We start from the raw sequence: 19,973 nt of genomic DNA, 5'->3' as shown, positions 1-19,973 counted from the left end.
GCGCGATGCGCGGTAAAAGGAGAGTCAGAGAGCCATGGGTTGGGTCCTAGCACCCACCCTTAGGTGCTGTGTGTGGCGAAAGCCTTTCCCCTTTCTGGGTCTGTTTCATCAGTACCACAGGGGTGCCCACCCTACCTCACAGGGGAATCGTGTGGTTGGAATGAGGCAGTGCCAGAAAGGGCACCTAAAATAGCACCTAGCATATAGCCAGTTCTTAACTAGTAAGTAGTTCCCTTTCCTTTCTTCTGTGAATTAGTGGGGAGGGCCAATGGAAAAGGCTTAGATTTAATGTGATAGATTCTTTAAAATACTACTGTTTTAAGAAGGTTACTCTCTTTTACAGACTTAACCCATTTAGCAACCCAGCCTTTACAATCATGTAAAGATCTACTCCAGCCCAGGACAGATGAGCACAAATTCCAATTTCTTGAGCAGTGACCAAACCAGTGCAGGAGAAGCCAGTCTGGCCCCTGGCGGTAGGGCTTCCCTTCTTGTCCCAGCTGTGTCCTTTCCCTCATCCCTCAGAGATCCTTCCCCTACTCAACCAGCCCCTGCCCTTTCCTAGGGCCCAGGCTTTCTGGCCCTAGGCCTGTTGCCACTTCTTGTACAGCAGCTTCACTCCGCTGGCTCAGTGACAGGGAAAAGAACATTTGTGTCCTTGGGTCTCAATAGGTCTGGCGTAGATCACCCCATGGAAGATGCTGCTATTGTGAACCTTGCAAAACCCTCACTTCCTCTGTGCAGCGCATGTTCCTGACCACAAGCACCCAGGCAGAGGGGCAGGCAGCACGTGGCCTCAGCTGCCAGAGCACCAGCCCAGCCATGGTCCCTGAGGTAAGTGCTGCTGCCCAGCGCAGCCAGGCCACAGCTCTGAGGGTGAACCCAGGACACCAGGGAAACTTCAAGGCTGACCCACGACCCAGGGCTTCCAAAGGGTTGGGTGAGTAGGCAGAAGTTGCAGGGCTTGGTGTGGAAGAAGCACTGGACGGGGAATTGGGAAGCCAGCTTAGCCGCTGACTCGCTGTATGACTATGGGCATGTCCTGTCCCCTCTCTGGCTTTGGTACCTCAGCTGCAAACATGCAGGGGGTTAGAGGCTCAACCTCCATGACCTATAAGGCTCCCTTCGGCTTTGACTTTGAATTTTGAGTTTTATATGCTGAATTGAATTGGCACTGGGGAAGCCTGCAGCTCTGGGATGGATGAGGGGGTAAGTAATAGTTCCATTAGAGCTGGGTGGGGGAGCCCCAGTGGGCGAGCCTTGGTGTGGGGGACAGGAAAGGACTGGGGCAGAAATTGTGTGTTTGGGAGCTGCAGTGATTTGTAGAGAGGCCCCCACAGGGGCAGGAATTTGGGGTCTCCAGACAAGGGCTGAGGAGGGGACTGTGGGAAGGCATTTGGGTGACTGAACTAGGCATGGCCAGGGCACTGAGACCAGCAAGCATTGAGGGAAGAGCAAGAAGAGAAAGAAGAGAGTGCAGGGAGAGCTCTTGGTACAGGAGGATCCCTGGGCCAATGGATGGCCAAGAAAGGTGACAGAAAAGTCGCTTTTGAGAAGGGAAGATAGCATCACAGCGCCCAGGTGGGGCAGATAGGGTTCAGAAGGAAGAAAGGGGTGGACAGTTACAGGACCTGCCTTACAGAGAAGCTACCCTCAAAAACCACTCATCAGACTAAATAGCGAAGAAGTGATTGCAAAGGCCTTTTTACACAGCCCCTCCCTCCCTCCCTCCACAGATGAGTGAACACCAAGTGCTAGATGCCCCTGATTTTGCCTTCCTGGAAAACTGTAGTTCTTCCTATGACTACGAAGACAATGAGACCGACTCCTGCTGTGCCTCCCCACCCTGCCCACAGGATTTTAGCCTGAACTTTGACAGGGCCTTCCTGCCAGCCCTCTATAGCTTCCTTTTTCTGCTGGGGCTGCTGGGCAATGGTGCAGTGGCAGCTGTGCTGCTGAGCCAACGGGCAGCCCTGAGCAGCACTGACACCTTCCTGTTTCACTTGGCCGTGGCTGATGCACTGCTGGTGCTGACCCTCCCCCTTTGGGCAGTGGATGCTGCTGTCCAGTGGGTCTTTGGCTCTGGCCTCTGTAAAGTGGCAGGTGCCCTCTTCAACATCAACTTCTATGCAGGGGCCCTCCTGCTGGCCTGTATCAGCTTTGACCGTTACCTGAGTATAGTGCATGCCACCCAGCTCTACCGCCGGCGCCCCCCAGCCCGTGTGGCCCTCACCTGTGTAGTGGTCTGGGGGCTCTGTCTACTCTTTGCCCTCCCGGAACTGATCTTCCTGTCAGCCCACCATGATGACCGCCTCAATGCCACCCACTGCCAGTACAACTTCCCTCAGGTGGGACGCACAGCTCTGCGAATGCTGCAGCTGGTTGCTGGTTTTCTGCTGCCCCTGCTGGTCATGGCCTACTGCTATGCCCGCATCCTGGCTGTGCTGCTGGTCTCCAGGGGCCAACGGCGGCTGCGAGCCATGCGGCTAGTGGTGATGGTAGTGGTGGCCTTTGCCCTCTGCTGGACCCCCTACCACCTGGTGGTGCTGGTGGACACCCTCATGGACCTGGGGGCCTTAGCCCGCGACTGTGGGCGAGAAAGTCGTGTTGACGTGGCGAAGTCAGTCACCTCAGGCCTGGGCTATATGCACTGCTGCCTCAACCCGCTGTTGTATGCCTTTGTGGGTGTCAAGTTCCGAGAACGTATGTGGATGCTGCTTATGCGCCTGGGTTGCCCTGGCCAGAGAAGGCACCAGCGGCAGGCTGCTCCTTCCTACCGGGATTCATCCTGGTCGGAGACCACAGAGGCCACCTATTCAGGCTTATGAGGCTGGAAGTGGGGGCTCACCTTTCACTCACCCAGCCTGGCCCCACCCATACTCCAGGCTTCTCCCCTACCCCTCTGCTGGGCTGTCTCTGGCTCTCCCCATGGCTTTGCCCCCCAGACACAGTACTCTGGGGCTCGCTGGCAGCCCCAGCCATGCCGGGTCTCCCATTTCTGAGGCCCTGGCACCCTCACTCCTACTGCTTCAGAGGTGGGTGTGTTCCAGCCCAGCCACCTTGGCTGCCTGGAGCCCTGTTGCCCTTCTCATCTGGTAACTGGAACTTGGCCTTTCCCACATGCAAACAACACAGAGGAAGCGGCCCCTGTGGGGCCTTGGTCCAGACCTCTTGCTTAGTAGTAATTGTGACTATGATTCCCAGAACCTCTGTATTTGTTCACTTTTGTTTTTATTTCAAAAATCTTGCTTAAAATTTTTCAATAAACAAGCTCATCAGGACCAGGGTGTGTGAGTGCATCAATACAGCCAGCCCTAGCTGGCTCTGAGGGTACACTTGCAGCTTCTTCCCTCCTGGCCCTGGGTCTGGGCCAACCCACCCTGCCTCTGTGAACGCCTGTCTGCAGTCTTCTTGGCCCTTCTGGGCACTCCTGCTAGTCACAGGGAAGCACCTAGATACACTGGCACAGGGTAGGCACTTGGCTAGTTAGTTGGCTGGACACTGCCTAGGCATAATTTGGGAGAGGCGCCTTCAGCCATAAGTAAGACGTAGTCTTGGGCTCTGGAAGGGAGGAGCAGAGGGCTAGCTGGGAACAAGCGGCAAGAACTAACAATACCAGGCAATATCTATGCCATGAGGCAAATGAGTGGCATATAGACAGTAAACATGAAGGCTCAGAGCATGGGGGCTGCGCCATTTGGGAAGTTATCCTGAAGACAGAAAACTGAACAGACCTGAAAGGGCAGGAAGTATTTCCAAAGGCAGAGAGAAGGAAAGACAGTGTTTCTAGCAGAGTGAAGGCTGAAAACAGCAATGCTTACTGGAGGAATTACAAATGGTCCCAAGTGGTTAGATTTAAGGGTTTGGGTAGGAGAAGGGTGGAGAGTAAGACTCAGAGTTGGTTTGGGGTCAGCTGATGGGAGTGTTAGAGACCACTAAGAAAGTTGTAGTGGTTATTCAGGTGAGAGGTGATGCAGGCTCTAACTAGGGAAATGTCAGTGGGACTGAAGAAAAGCTAGAAGGTTAGATGACTTGCCAAAAGTAACAAGCGCATGGGCCACCTGGAAGCATGGGTGGGCTGTAGGAAGCATGTTTCCACGACTACAGCTGAGGTTGAAGTAAGTGGAAGAAATAACCAGGGCTTCCCAGAAACGCAGGTGACAGAGCTACTGATCTCCCTTTGCACGGACAGATCCACTGCACCACCAGTTCACCCTGTGGAAGTCACTGATGTCCCATGGTCCAGTTTCACATGCTGGCTGGGCCCTTGCTAAGGCTGCAGATAGGCTGGAGGTGGCAATGGAGGGGAGGAATTAGAAGATTTAGTTAGGGAAGGTCGTCCTACTTTATGCACACACGCAATCCCGTCCCGCCTGTGTTAGGCTCGTTTGTGGCCACTAAAAGAACACTCTAAGCATCTGCAAAATGAAGGGAGGAAACAACTGCGTAACACATTCAACAAACAGTATAACCTTCCTGTAAGAATTATCAGTGGTGCTGGACTAATAAAGATGTTTGTGCTAGGCAGAATAAATAACCCCTCGAAGGTGTCTACATCCTAATCCCTAGAACTTGTGAATATGTTGGCTTACAGGGCAAAAGGGAATTAAGGTTGCTAATCATCTGGCGTTAAAATAGTCTTATAATTCCTCAAATAAATCAGATTATTCCCACCAATGTCACAAAACAATTTGTGTACAAAGTTTTGAATGAGAAACTAATTTGTGCTGTAAACTTCCACCTGAAACACAATTGAAAAAAAAGATTATCCTGGATTATCCATGTGGGCCCAATGTAATCACAAAGATCCTTAAAAGTGAAAGCAGGAGGCAGGAGAGAAAAAGTCAGAGAAAGATGTAACAACAGAAGCAGGGTCAGAGAGATGCTTGCTGGCTTGGAAGAGGCAGGAAGGGGCCATGAGTCAAGGAATGAGGGTGGCCTCTAGAAGCTGGAAAAGAAAAGGAATTGGATTCTCCCCTAGAGCTTCCAGAAAGCACAGCCCTGCCAACACCTTGATTTTAGCCCAGTGGGACCCCGATGGACTTCTGACCTACAGAACTATAAGATAATAAATTTGTGTCATTTTCAGCCATGAGATTTGTGGCAGTTTGTTACAGCAGCAGTAGAAAACTAAAACAATGTGGATTCCAGTCTATATCCTGGGTATCTCCCAGAAGTGGGGAGGCCACTCACAAACTTATGGGCAGTCACGAAAATCGGAGAAACAGAATGAAGAGTGCTCTAGACACATCCTGGAACACTTAGATGTCCAGGGTCTTGGACAAAAGATGCAAGGATACGTTCTGCTTTTGGGACGAGGTGTCAATGAACAGACTCTGCAAACAAGTGAAATGCAGAAAACACTTTATTTTATTTTATGAACAATTACATGGCTCAGATGGCTTCATTCAATGTCAACAGCAACTAGATTTGTGAAACGTGTTTGTTATTTCCAGGTAAGTGTGACAGATTTTATCTCACAGCAGCCCTGGTTTTGTAGGGCTGCCTTTAAAACTTGTTCTATTTCCAGCATTATTCTCATTCTCTCAACTTGCCACTCTCAAAAACTCATTTTTTTTTTTTTTTGCATTTTGGTCTACACGTTAAAACTACGGAGTCAAAATTAAGACCCAGGATGGATCCAAAAGGGCCTCAGGATGCTGTCAAATCCACAAAATGGTCAGCAATAGGGTCCCTAGTTAAGAACAATCACCATTAACAACATAAAACCCAAAATAGTATTTAACCCCTAATATTTGCTACTTCACAGTTTTTTTTTTTAATGCTTCTTACCAATAGAGGACTCTGCTCACATAAATCTACTCTCAGATAACCTCAACCACCTCGGTTTTGTTTACTTGCAACATAATCCTTGCTGAGCTTTTTCATCACATCGCCATGGCCCTTCCCTGCCATCTCCTGCTTAACAGCTCTGTAATTCTCCTGTACATATTTGGCAAATGGTCTCACATGGGGCTCAATGGGGGTTCCATCTTTGCGAGTTAATGGCAGCACAACCAGAGGGCCTTTGCACTTAGCACAGGTAAAGCGTTTGGTGTTCAGTGATCTGGTGTAGCGGCCAACCCTAGGAAGGGAAGAGATAGCACACAAAAAAGAAGTCAGTCATTGTACGTCAACACCATCTCTGACCTGTTGCCCTTGGACCCAAAGAAAAATTTTCCGTGGAACACCAAGCAGTGGCAGCAGTCAGGTAGGCTCAAGTTAGGGGAAATAATGGAGAGAGAGAACATAGATTTAAGGGGCAGAGTAGTTTTACTCCTCAAGTCAGGTAGCCATCTAATAGAATCACTGAAGAGCCACTTGGAGGCCGCGGTAATAGGATAATAGGAAAAAGTCTAAGGAGAAGGGTCTTACCTGAATTTGCACTGAGTACATTCATAATGAATCCTGTAGTTAATCTTGTAGTTATGGCAACGGGTGACCCTGGGCAGCTCTGGGTGTACCATATTGGATTTGTTGGCATAATACTTCCAAGTGTCACCATGAGAATCTTGGACACCATCAAGTAGCCAGCAGGCTGCATGGCATATTTCATGGATCAAAGTATCCCGGAGTCGGTCTTGGAGGAAGAATGAAAAGAAACCGTGAGTTTAAACAATTTTCTTCTAGTCTGCTACCCAATAACCCCTAGATGCTCAGCCCAATCAGACACGAAGCCACCTTACATAAGCATATGCAGACAGGCATGAGTGTTAGTTCCCAGGATTTTGAAAGTGAAATTTCCACCTACTTCAATCTGATCTCATTAATAGCAGAGAGCCTTAGGTCAGGTGCTTACATTCAGCAAGTCTTTTCAGAGCAGCTCCAATGCGCTCATCTTTTTGTGGGGCACTGCTGGAAATACAGCCACGTGAAACACGGTTTCCGCCCTTTGGAAACTTGAGTGTACTGGGTGATGAGCAATCACAAGGGCCATGGGATTTGGTTAGGGCATGCAGAGGGGAAGTCAGGCCTACTAGAGATTGATGAGTTGAATTTTCAGAGGTGGTGAGACATCTAATAATAATGCCCTATGAGCAACAGACAGGAAACCTGTCCACACAGGAATACCAGTTAAAGCTGTGACAGTCTGTCAGATAATACCAGCATCGAAGAGCAATTTTACAGACAATGTATCAAAAGGAAAACACACAGAAGCAGTAAAGCTGCCCTGCTTCTGCTATCACCTGCAGAGTCACAGACTTTCAGAGCAATCTGAATCTTGGCATAGCGCTCCTTCTTCGGGTGCTTTGTCTCGCCAGTTGTGCATAAGCCAGCAGTTCTAAACATCTTTTTATTCCAGCGTATATCTATTTTCTCTGGCAGCTGAGAATGAAAAGCAAATGGAATAAGTCAGAAAGCAGTTCAAAGCAGATCAGAAAATATTAAGTCAAGAGTTTTTCTCTCTCTCATAAAAAAATAAGAGGATTTTTTTCTACCCCATGTTCTTGTCTTGATTTTGAGAAGAAATCTATTCAAATCTAAGCAGTGTGGGGTTGAATAAAAGCCAAGTTGAGACCCAGGTAAAGACAACTAATAGGCAATCAGGACACATGGGAGATTTTTGAGAACAAGTGAATGCATGGTTTGTGCTCCCTTGCAAGGAGACAAGCCTATGTATAAGAATGCTGAGGCAAAATTGAAAATGCAACTCAGAACATCTCAGGTGCCGCAAATCAGCCATTTGATGTAATACCACTGTCATCAGGAAGGGCACAAAAGGCTAGGGAATCTTTAGGAAGATACAAGAACTTTGCTTGCAAAAAATTTTGTTACCAGAGACAATAGTGTGAAAAACTTAATGACCAAAAAGTCTCACTGCCCCCAGATTCTCTCCAGTCCAGGCCATACCCATGCTACCATCAGATCCATCTCTTTCAACAGCCATTTCGTGTCCCATCAAATCCCTGTGCTGCAGTGCCTGACAATTTAAATTTAAGCTTCTCCCACCTGATGCTCTAGGCCCTCCATTATCTGGGCTTACGCTATCAAATATAACAATAGCTAACAGGTATCGCTTACTATGTCCTAGCCACTGATCTAAGCACTTTATGCCCATTAACTTACTCAGGGCTAACAATGATTCTATGAGGTAGTACGTACTGTTATCATTCCCATTTTACAGATGAGAAAATTGAAGCAGGAATTACCTATACCTAATGAGGCCACACACAAAAAAAATTTTTTTTTTAATGAGGCCACAGAGCTCTTTCACATTATTCTTTAGCATGAATCCTCTTTTCCAGATAGTCAAGCCTCGAGACATGACCTCTCCCCCGCCATTGTTGTTCTCTCCACTGCTTGGTCTTTAAGAACCAGAATAAGCCTCACCTCCTCTTTCAGGCAATTCTCTTTCCTGATTCCTCAAACTCTCAGTGACTTCTCCCTCTGCTGATCTCCTGTGGTAATAATGGTTTCTACCTTTCATGTATGCGTGTTTTATCTTTCCATCTAAATTGACACTTCTTAAGGGCAGTAAATGCACGTGGTTTGCGTGTCTGTACCACACAGCACACAAAAGTGCGGGGCATACAGCAGGTGCTCAATAAATACTCATTTATTGATCCTACCTTTTTATCAAAGACGGAGCTGTTGAAGAGGTTGTAGATTTTCTGAACCAGCTCATCCTTATTTTGCTTGAAATTCTTTCCAGAATACTCTTTTGAGTTCTCAAGGTCAAGCAAGAAACATCCAGGTATTTTACACACAGGATTCCTACAAAGGTAAATTTAACTGTTTTACGTACCTAAAGAAATATATAGAAGAAATGCACACATAAAGAGCATGTCAAGAGAGACTTTAGAAACTTGCTGGTTCTTCTTCCTTTTCCAGCTGCTTATATGAAGGTATGTCCCAAGGATCCATTCACAGCCCTTTTCTCTTCACTCCTTGCACATTCTCATAGATGTGGAGTCCATGATTTCAACCTCAACAGGAATGATCCCTACATGTGTGTCTTCAGACTGGATCTCTCTCCTGAGATCCTATTCTGAACTGACAAATACCCGATTCAAATTTCCAACTGACTGACATAAGCATATCTCCAGCACAACATGTTTACCAAACTTCTGTTATAACAAGTTGAAAACTTCACAGGCATTTTTAAAATTCTTTTTCTGGGGGACTTTGGGAAGATGGCAGCATAAATAGACCGTTATCGTGACCCTCCACCACAAATATAAGAAATACAACAAGGAAACAGTGCTCAGCTTTGAGGGACTCTGAATCAGGGATCAGAGGAAGGCAGTGGGGAACTGCAGACAGGCAAGAATCAATGAATCAACAACTAGCCGCATACCTTAGGAAAATCACTTCTACTACCATCCCTGCCCCTTGCCCCAACCCCGTGGACCACCAGGTGCTGTGAACTGGGGAAGTGGCACCAGCAAAAGAGAATACTTCCCTAACCACCACACCCCTGCCTATACAAAGAGACAAGGACCCTAAGGTTCTGCTCTAAAATCAACAAGGCAGTCCTCCCTGGGGGTCCATTTAGAGTGTGCCAGCATGTCTCCCACCTGGTCACTGTCACCTACAAGCCTCCTGCGAATTACTACAGAAGGCCCCTGCAGTGGAATCTGCTCCCCTAGTCAACACTCTACCTGCCTCCCTGCGTACCCCATAGCTCAGGCCTCTGAACCCAGCTGGAACAACCTCCTTGGGGGTCAATTAGGGTTAGTCTCCCCCATTTCTGGTTGGCACTGAGGACTGCTGGCTGAGGCTGCTGTGTGCTAGGAAGCAGGTGTCTTGAGTGGAGGCTGCACTTGCAGCCAACAATCTGCCAGGATGGCTCTGACAGCATCAAGGCAGACCTCTGTGGGAATCAGACCAGAGCATGATACCCCCTCCTCTATGTGGTAACTATTGATTGCCAGGCTATTGCAAACTGCTACAGAAGGCAACTGTAGGGGAGTCCGCTCTCCTAGTCAGTACTCTACCTACCTCCCTGTGTACACCCCCACAGCTCAGGCCTCTGAAATCAACAAGACAGACCTCCCTGGGGCTCAGTTTGGGTCTGTCTGTTCCCCCTTCTGGTCACTGCTGAGAAACTGCTGACTAAGGTTGCTGTGTGCTAGGAAGCAGGAATATTGAGTGGGCGGTACTCCCACAGCCAATATACTACCAGGGCATCTCTGATATCAAAAAGGCAGATCTCCCTGGAGGTCCACGCAGAGTGTGACAATGCTCCCTACCTGGTAACTGTTGGTTGCTGGACTGGTACAAACTCTTAGAGAAGGTCCCCTACGGTGGAGCCAAGAGGCAGGTCACCTAAGTGGAGACTGCTCCCCCACCACCGCAGGGTCACTGGGGCTCTGAAACCAACAAGACAGCTCTCTTGGAGGTCCTTCTAGGGAGTGCCAGCCCCTCCTCCTCCTAAAACAGAGGGAAAACTGCCTGTGCTTCTTCTGAATGCCAGCTCAGATATAAGCAGCCCCCACAGAGCAGAAGGAAACCTTGGGCAAAACTGGGGGGCAATACCCAGCACCAAAGAGAGCTCACTGTGTGTGGGATTTCAGGCTGAAATCATGCTTCCAGAAACAGAGAAGGGAAAGGTGTAATAACCAGGAGAGAGAGAGACAGAGAGGGATCTATGCCCCCTGGTGGACAGATTGATTAGTTCACGATATCTCACCTGAGTGGTGGTGCCCGGTGGTGCATGGATTGACCACAGCATGTTCCCTGGTGTGTTTGGGAGATATTAAAAGTTGAAAACTGAGATCTGGAACTTTCAAATCCTAATTAAACCAGGGAGGGAGAAGGAGCTATCACAGAGAAGGAGAAGAAACAGTAAGCAAAGCCCAAAGGCTCTACCAGCCTAAGAGTTTTTTGCAAAAAGTAGTGCAAGCAAAACAACCAAATACTGGGGAGAACTGCCAACAAAAAACCCGTAAGACACACAAATAAAAAAAAGAAATGAACTTGATGAAGGGAGTGAAAGCACACATACAGAAGTCCAAATAAAGAAAAAAAATGGGAGAATATAATACAATGTAAAACATTAAATTAAAGATTTAAGGGAAAATACAAAGAGCTAAAAGAAATAAGGAAAACAATGCAAGAACAAAACGAGAATCTAAAAGAAGAGACATTGTGACTGAAAGAGACATTAACTGAGATAAGAAACACAATAGGAGGACTTACCAACAGATTTAATAAGGCAGAAGAATCAGTGAATTAGAGTACAAGATAGTCAAAATTACAGAGGTGGAAGAGCAACAAGAACAGAGGCTCAAGAAGGCTGACCACAGTTTAATGGAATTACAGGACAACAACAAGAGACCTAATATACACACCATGGGAATTCCAGAAGGAAATGGGAGAAAGGGACAAAAAAGAATATTTAAAGAAATAATGACAGAAGATTTCCCCAATCTGAGAAAGGACATGAATTTTCAATTCCAAGAATCTCCAAGAACCCCAAGCAGGATAAACCCAAAGAGATCTACACAGAGATACATCATAGTTAAGCTCTCAAAAAAATAGATACATAGAGAATCCTGAAAGAAAACAGTCACATACAAAGGATCCCCAGTAAGATTAAGTGCCAATTTCTCCTCAGAAACATTGGAAGTTAGAAGGCAATGGAATGATGTATTTCAGGTGCTGGGGGTGGGGGGTGGGGGAAGAACTATCAACCAAGAATACTATACCCAGTGAAACTGCCCTTCGAGAATGAAGATGAAATTAAAACATTCCCAGACAAAAGTTGAAAGAGTTCATATCCACCAGACCAGCCCTACAAAAAATACTAATGGGAGTTCTGTAGATGGAAGGGAAAAAACACTAGAAAGTAATTCAAAGCTGTACATAAGAAGAAAGATCCCTAATAAAGGGAACTGCATGGACAACTATATGGGCTAGTAATAAGGTATTCATTCTTAATCATTCTACTAATTGTTGTGCCCTTCATGCTTTTTAATAACAAGTACAGTCATGAAGCACATAACATCCATTCAGACAATGTATGACCGCATATACGTCCATGGTCCTACAAGGTTATAACAGAGTTTAGAAATCCACTCCAGCCCTAGGGCAGCAGGGGGAGGGGTTCCAGAGCCCATCCGTGGCTGCGTGTCCCATTGCATTTGTCACAGACAGGACTATGCAGACACCACCAGAGCCGTTGAGGGAGATGCCCCGCCAAGGCTGCTGCCCTGGACACCCTGCACATGATGCCTGGGCCCAAGGCCAAGACTCCTCCTGCAGTGGCATCCACCTAACAGTCCGGGCTGTGACGGTGGTGGGAAGAGGAGCAGGAAAGGTGGCCAGGGGAGGAGGTGGAAGAGGAGCAGGCAACAGAGGAGGGGTGGGCAGGGCTGGAAAATTGTAAAGCCCATTGGGGGGATGGTGGGCAGGCAGGCAGGAAGGGAAGGGAGCAGGTAGTGCGGCAGGCCAGGAGGTGACCAGCTGGACAGCAAATGTGTGCGGTGCTGGGTGGGTGGACAGGTGGGCAGAGGTGAGGTGTGGCTCTGGGAGACCGGGCAGGGACCTCACAGGATCAGTAGTGGTGGAGCCAAAGTTTTCACACAGGCCCTTGGCGCAGCAGCAGCAGCACAGGTCCTGGGCCCACCTGGTGACCATCCTGCAGGCCTCTTTCCTGTATAAAATATGGTGCTTGCACACATCCAAATCACATAACGTCCTATTTCACAAAACATATTGAGGATGGTAAAGCAACACATAACTGTATATAAAAAGCAAGGATAAAATTATGTTACAGGGCACATGAAACATAAAGACATAATTAGTGATAACAACAAAGAAAAAGGGAGGAGAGGAAGTATATAGGTATAGAATTTCTTGTACATTACCGAAGTTAAGTTGGTACCAATTTACCCTGTTGTTGTTATGTGCCATCAAGTCAGGTCTGACTCATTGCGACCCCATGTACAACAGAACGAAATACTGCCCAGTCCTGTGCCATCCTCACAATCATTGCTATGCTTGAGCCCATTGTTGCAGCCACTGTGTCAATCTATCTCATTGAGGGTCATCCTCTCGTTCATTGACCCTCTATTTTACCAAGCATGAAGTCCTGCCATCCTCCCTTCTAAGGAGCATTCCAGCCATACTTCTTCCAAGACAGGTTTGTTCATTCTTCTAGCAGTCCATGGTATATTCAATATTCTCCACCAAAACCATAATTCAAAGGCATCAATTCTTTTTCGGTCTTCCTTATTCATTGCCCAGCTTTTGCACGCATGTGAAGGCAATTGAAAATATCATGGCTTGGGGCAGGCAAACCTTAGTCCTCAAAGCGACATCTTTGCTTTTTAACATTTTAAAGAGGTTTTTTGCAGCAGATTTGCCCAACACAACACGTCATTTGATTTGTTGACTACTGTTTACACGGGCGCTGATTGTAGACCCAAGTAAAATGAAATCCTTGACAACTTCAATCTTTTCTCCATTTATCATGATGTTGCTTACTGGCCCAGTTGTGAAAATTTCCATTTTCTTTCTGTTGAAGTGTAATCCATGCTGAAGGCTGTAATCTTTGATCTTCATCAGTAAGCGCTTCAAGTCCTCTTCATTTTCAGCAAGGTTGTGTTGTCTGCATATCATAGGTTGTTAATGAGTCTTCCTCCAATTCTGATGCTGCATTCTTCTTCCTATGTCCAGCTTCTGGATTATTTGCTCAGCATACACACTGAATAAGCATGGTGAAAGGATACAACCCTGACACACACCTTTCCTGCTTCTAAACCACACAGTATTCCCATATTCTGTTCGAACGACTACCTCTTGGTCTATGTACACGTTCCTCATGAGCACAATTAAGTGTTCTGGAATTCCCATTCTTCTCAATGTTATCCATAATTTGTTATGACCCACACAGTCAAAATCCTCTGGTTAGTTAATAAAACACAGGCAAACATCTTTCTGGTATTCTCTGATTTCAACCAAGCTCCATATGACATCAGCAATGATATCCCTTGTCCCACATCCTCTTCTGAATCTGACTTGAATTTCTGGCAGTTCCCTGTCAGTGTACTGCTGCAACTGCTTTTGAATGATCTTCAGCAAAATTTTACTTGCATGTGATATTAATAATAACGTTCCATAACTCCCACATTCTGTTGGATCACCTTTCTTTGGAATAGGCACAAATATGGATCTCTTCCAGTCAGTTGGCCAGGTAGCTGTCTTCCATATTTCTTGGCATAGATGAGTGAGCACTTCCAGGGCTGCATCCATTTGTTGAAATATCTCAGTTGGTATTCTGTCAATTCCTGGAGCCTTGTTTTTCTCCAATGCCTTGAGTGCAGCTTGGACTCCTTCCTTCAGTACCATCTGTTCTTGATCATATGCTACCTCCTCAAACGGTTGAATTTCGACCAATTCTTTTTGGTACAGTAACTCTGTGTATTCCTTCCATCTTCTTTTGATGCTTCCTGTGTCGTTTAATATTTTCCCCATGGAATCCTTCACCATTGCAACTCGAGGCTTGAATTTTTTCTTCAGTTCTTTCAGTTTGAGAAACGCTGAGTGTGTTCTTCCCTTTTGGTTTTCTAACTCCAGGTCTTTGCACATTCCATTATAATACTTTACTTTGCCTTCTCGAGCCACCATTTGAAATCTTTTCAGCTCTGATCTCATCCCCTCTTTCGCTTCCATTTGCTTTAGCTGCCTTACGTTCAAGAACAAGTTTTAGAATCACTTCTGACATCCATCTTGGGCTTTTCTTTCTTTCCTATCTTTTTAACGACCTTTTGCTTTATTCATGTATGATGTCCTTGATGTCATCCCACAACTCATCTGGTCTTCAGTCATTAGTGTCCGATGTGTTAAATCTATTCTTGAGATTGTCAGGTGGGATATGCTCAAGGTTGTATTTTGGCTCTTGTGGACTTGTTTTAGTTGTCTTCAGCTTCAACTTGAACTTGCATATAAGCAATTGATGTTCTGTTCCACAGTCAGCCCCTGGCCTTCTGGCCTTGTTCTGACTGATGATACTGAGCTTCTCCATCATCTCTTTCCACAGATGTAATCAATTTGATTCCCATATATTCCATCTGGTGAGGACGATGTATATAGTCACCATTTATGCTGTTGAAAAAAGGTATCTGCAATGAATAAATCGCTGGTTTTGCAAAATTCTATCATGCAAGCTCCAGCATCATTTCTATCACCAAGGCCATATTCTCCAACTATCAATCCTTCCTCTTTGTTTCCAACTTACCCATTCTAATCACCAGTAATTATCAATGCATCCTGTTGCATGTTCAATCAATTTCAGACTGCAGAAGTTGGTAAAAATCTTCAATTTCTTCATCTTTGGCCTTAGTGAATTGTGTGTAAATTTGAATAACAGTTGTATTAACTGGTCTTCCTTGTATGTGTATGGATATTATTCTATCACTGACAGTGTTGTGCTTCAGTGTAGACCTTGAAATGTTCTTTTCGATGATGCAAATAGGTCGAAAGTAAAAGGGTGGAAAATAATATTTCATGTAAATAATAACTAAAGAGAGCTGGGGTGGCAATCTTACTATCACGCAAGGTAGACTTTAAGACAAAATCTATTGGAAGAGATTAAAACGGACATTATATAATGATAAAAGGTCAATTCATCAAGAAGATTTAACAACCATAAATATACATGCAGTCAACATCAGCACACCTAAATATATAGAGCAAACATTCACAGAATTAAAGGGAGAAATAGATAGCACTACAATCACAGTTGGAGACTTCAATACACCACTTTCAATACTGGACAGAACATCTAGAAAGAAGATCAACAAGGACACAGAGGACCTGAATTACACTATAAACCAACTAGACTTAACACACAGAACATACCACCCAACAACAGCACAATATACATTCTACTTCAGTACACATGGAGCATTTTTCAGAATAGACTACATTAGGTCACAAAGTAAGTCCTGGTAAATTTAAAAATATTGAAATCAAGAAAATATTTTCTCTGACCACAGTGGAGCGAAGCCAGAAATCAGTAACAGAAAAAAAAAAAACTAGAAAATACACAAACATATGGAAATTAAACAACACACTATTAAACTACCAATGTGTCAAGGAAGAAATCAAGAGACATCACAAATGTCTTAGAGTCAAATGAAAATGAAAGCACAACATCCAAAACTTATGGGATGCAGTGAAGGCAGTGCTCAGAGAGAAACTTACAGCAATAAATGCCTACAAAAAAAAAACATGGAAATTAAGCAACACACTATTAAACTACTGTGGTGCAGTGAATTACTTAATATGGCCCCTCTAGCCATAGTCTTTGTGACTCCCACACAAGGATTGAGTAGGACTATGCACATAAGATGCTTGTGGCCCACCAAGGGGATTGGGCAGCTTGCTGCTAATGCAAACAAGATGTATGGAACCTGTGATGGCTAAGGTTATGTGTCAGCTTGGCTGGGCCATGATTTTCGGTGGTTTGGCAGTTATGTAATGACATAGTAATCCTCCATTTTGTGGTCTGATGTAACTGTCTTCCATTTTGTGATCTGGTGTAATTATCCTCCATTTTGTGATGCGTTGTACATTCTAGCCTCTATGCCTGTGGTTATGATTCCATTTGGGAATAAATTGTCTATTATGCTCATGAGGCATAATTAAGCTGGGATGTATCCTGAGTCACCACCTTACTACAGGGTATGACTCAAGTCACCACCCTTATTCAAGTCATACACTTAAACACTGCCTTGCTCAAGTAAGGGGAGTTTCCTTGAGGGTATGGTCGGCATCCAATATATATATATATATATATGAATGCTCTGGCAAAGCTCTCTCTCTTGCTCTGCATCCTGTATCTACTGCATCATCATCTGACCTCTGGTTCTCAGAACTTGAGCCAGTAGCCTATTGTCTGACCTGCCGATTTGAGTTCATCAGCTTCTGCAACCACGTGAGCCAAGAGAAGCCTCCAGCCTGATGCCTGACCCACAGATTTGGGACTTGCCAAGCTCCACAACTGCATAAGCCATTTCCTTGATGGTTCGTGAGTTCTGTGAAACGTTGCAGCAAATTATCAAACCCAAAGACGGGAGGGAGAGTACTGAGGAGAAGAGGAGTAGTTGATGTTAGAGATGATGGAGTGGTATAGCAGTTTGGAGAAGTGGGACATTTGGGACATCTTTAACCTCCACCTCACTGGGACCATCTTTGTGCTGATCCTTCTAAAAAAAATTATTCATTCAACTACCAATGGGTCAAGGAAGAAATCAAAAGAGAAATCACAAATTTCTTAGAGTCAAATGAAAATGAAAGCACAACATACCAAATCTTACAGGATGCAATGAAGGTAGTACTCAGAGGGAAACTTATACCAATAAATACTCACATGAAAAAAGTAGAAAGGTCTCAAATCGACAGCCTAACATTACAACTCCAGGAACTAGAAAGAGAAGAGTAAACTAATCTTGAACCTACCAGAAGAAAGGAAATAAAAAGATCAGAGCAGAGATAAATAAAATCAAAAGCAGAAAAACAACAGAGAGAATCAACAAAACCAAAAAGTTGATTCTTTGAAAAGATGAATAACATTGATAAACTTTTAGTTAGACTAAACCCGTAACCAAACCCGTTGCCATCGAGTCGATTCTGACTCAAAGAGACCCTATTAGACTAGCAAAGAAAAAAAGAGAAAAGATGCAAATAAACAAAACAAGAATTGAAAAAGAGGACATTACAACGGACCTGAGAGAAAAAAAGAGCATTGTGACAGAGTATTATGAAAAACTGTATGGCAACAAATTGGATAACCCACATGAAATGGACAAATTCTTAGAAGAACATAACCTACACAAACTGACGGAAGATAAAATATAAAGTGTCAGCAGACCCCATAACAAATGAAGACATTGAATCAGTGATCAAAAAACTCCCCCACCTGAAAAAAAAATCCTGGATCAGATGGCTTCACTGGGGAATTCTACCAAACATAGAATTGAAGAATTAACACAAGTGTTGAAACTCTTCCAAAAGATAGAGAAGGAAGGAATAATTCCTGATCATTCTATGAAGCAACATAAGCCTGATGCCAAAACCAGACAAAAACACCACAAGAAAACGACAAGCCAATTATCTCTTATGAATACAGATGCACTAATCCCCAACAAAACACTAGCAGCCAGAATCAAACAGCATATTAAAAGAGTCATACAACATGACCAAGTGGGATTTATCCCAGGAATGTAGGGATGGGTCAACATTAGAAAATCAATCGACATAATAGGTCACATCAACAGAACAAAGGAAAAGAACCGTATGATCATCTCTATTGATGCGGTAAAAGCATTTGATAAAATCCAACACCCTATCTTGAGGAAAACTCTCAAGAAGATCGGAATAGAAAGGAAATTCCTCAATATGATTCAGGACATATATAAAAAGCCAAGAGCCAACATTATATTTAATGGAGAAAGATTGGAGCTTTCCCACTGAAATTAGGAACAAGACAAGGGTGCCTGCTCTCACTACTTCTACTCAATATTGTATTAGAAGTCCTGTTGTAGTTAAGGACCATCGAGCCGGTTCCAACTCACAGCGACCCTACGTACAACAGAACGAAATACTGCCCGGTCCTGCACCATCTTTACAATCATTGTTATGCTTGGGCCCACTGTTGCAGCCACTGCATCGATTCATCTCATTGAGGGTCTTCCTCTTTATCGCTGACCCTTCACTTTACTAAGCATGATGTCCTTCTCCAGGGACAGTTTCCTCCTGATAATATGTCCAAAGTACGTGAGGAAAAAGTCTTGTCATCCTTGCCTCTAAGAGCATTCTGGCTGTACTTCTTCCAAGACAAATTTCTTCATTCTCTGGAAATCCATGGTATATTCAATATTCTTTGTCAACACCATGATTCAAAGGCGTCAATTCTTCTTCAGACTTCCTTATTTACTGTCCAGCTTTTGCATGCTTATGAGGTGGTTGAAAATACCATAGACTGGGTCAGACATTCCTTAGTCCTCAAAGTGGTAACTTTGATTTTAACAATTTTTAGAAGTCCTAGCCCAAGGTATAAGACAAGAAAAAGAAATAAAAGGTATCCAGATTGGAATAAAAGAAATAAAATTGTTTATATTCACAAATGACATGATCTTATATATAGAAAATCCCAAAACTCCACAAGAAAACTCCTAGAGCTAAAAGAAGAATTTAGCAAAGTTGCAGGGTACAAGGTCAACAAACAAAAATCAGTTGTGTTTCTATACACCAGCAATGAGAAAACTGAAAGGGAAATTAGGGGAAAAATTCCATTTACAATTGCATCTAAGAGAATAAAATAACTGGGAATAAATTTACCCAGGGACCTGAAAGTACTTATGCAGTGAAAATTATAAAACACTGCTGAAAACTTAAATAAATGAAAAGATGTTCCATGTTCATGGACTAGAAGAATATTGTTAACATATCAATACTACCAAAAGCAATCTATAGATTCAATGCAATCCCAATCAAAATTCCAACACCCTTTTCTTTATAGAAGTGGCAAAACCAATGTTCAACTTAAAAAAAATTTTTTTTATTATACATTAGATGAAGGTTTACAGAGCAAACTAGTTTCTCATTAAACAATTAATACACATATTGTTTTGTGACACTGGTTGCCAACCCCAAGACATATCAACACACTCCCCTTCTCAACCTTGGATTCCCCATTACCAGGTTTCCCGTCCCCTCCAGCCTTCTTGTCCTTGCCCCTGGGCTGGTGTGTCCATTTAGTCTCATTTTGTTTTATGGGCCTGCCTAATCCCTGGCTGAAGGGTGAACCTCAGGAGTGCCTTCATAACTGAGGTAAAAGGATACACAGGGGCCATACTCTCGGGGTTTCTCCGGTCTCTGTCAGACCAGTAAGCCTGGTCTTTTTTTTGTGTGTGTGTGAATTAGAATTTTGTTCTACATTTTCTCCAGCTCTGTCTGGGAATCTCTAGTGTGATCCCTGTCAGAGCAGTCAGTGGTGGTGGCTGGGCACCATCTAGTTGTGC

At 44.5% G+C, this 19,973-nt stretch overlaps 2 protein-coding genes across 5 annotated transcripts in view; one reads left to right on the top strand and one right to left on the bottom strand.

Annotated features, from left to right (window-relative positions):
• Nucleotides 1-732: 732 nt before the first annotated feature.
• On the top strand, nt 733-3,281 carry CXCR3 (C-X-C motif chemokine receptor 3). 2 transcript variants are annotated; one of them, XM_010592722.3, is made up of 2 exons: nt 733-834; nt 1,737-3,281. In XM_010592722.3, the coding sequence occupies exons 1-2, from the start codon at nt 748-750 to the stop codon at nt 2,826-2,828; spliced, it is 1,179 nt and encodes a 392-aa protein (XP_010591024.2). In that variant the 5' UTR covers nt 733-747; the 3' UTR covers nt 2,829-3,281. The 2 variants fall into 2 exon arrangements, with proteins under 2 accessions (XP_010591024.2, XP_023407209.1); XM_023551441.2 differs by having other exon boundaries at nt 826-940.
• The window catches only part of GCNA (germ cell nuclear acidic peptidase), a 62,957-nt gene continuing 46,010 nt past the window's right edge, over nt 3,027-19,973 (bottom strand). The window contains exons 8-11 of one of the 3 annotated variants that reach the window (XM_010592760.3): nt 8,571-8,715; nt 7,188-7,326; nt 6,376-6,580; nt 3,027-6,085 (exon numbers count right to left, since the gene is read on the bottom strand). In XM_010592760.3, coding sequence (XP_010591062.1) covers nt 5,836-6,085; nt 6,376-6,580; nt 7,188-7,326; nt 8,571-8,715 — 739 coding nt within the window. In that variant the 3' untranslated portion in view covers nt 3,027-5,835. Of the gene's footprint in view, nt 6,086-6,375; nt 7,054-7,187; nt 7,327-8,570; nt 8,716-19,973 lie in introns of those variants that run through there. The other 2 variants (XR_010319801.1, XM_064278548.1) reach the window with 2 other exon arrangements.

This window comes from Loxodonta africana, chromosome X, assembly GCF_030014295.1.
Source record: "Loxodonta africana isolate mLoxAfr1 chromosome X, mLoxAfr1.hap2, whole genome shotgun sequence".
NCBI classification, from domain to species: domain Eukaryota; kingdom Metazoa; phylum Chordata; class Mammalia; order Proboscidea; family Elephantidae; genus Loxodonta; species Loxodonta africana.
The sequence above is the reverse complement of the archived record's forward strand: the minus strand, read 5'-3'. Positions and strand labels throughout refer to the sequence as shown.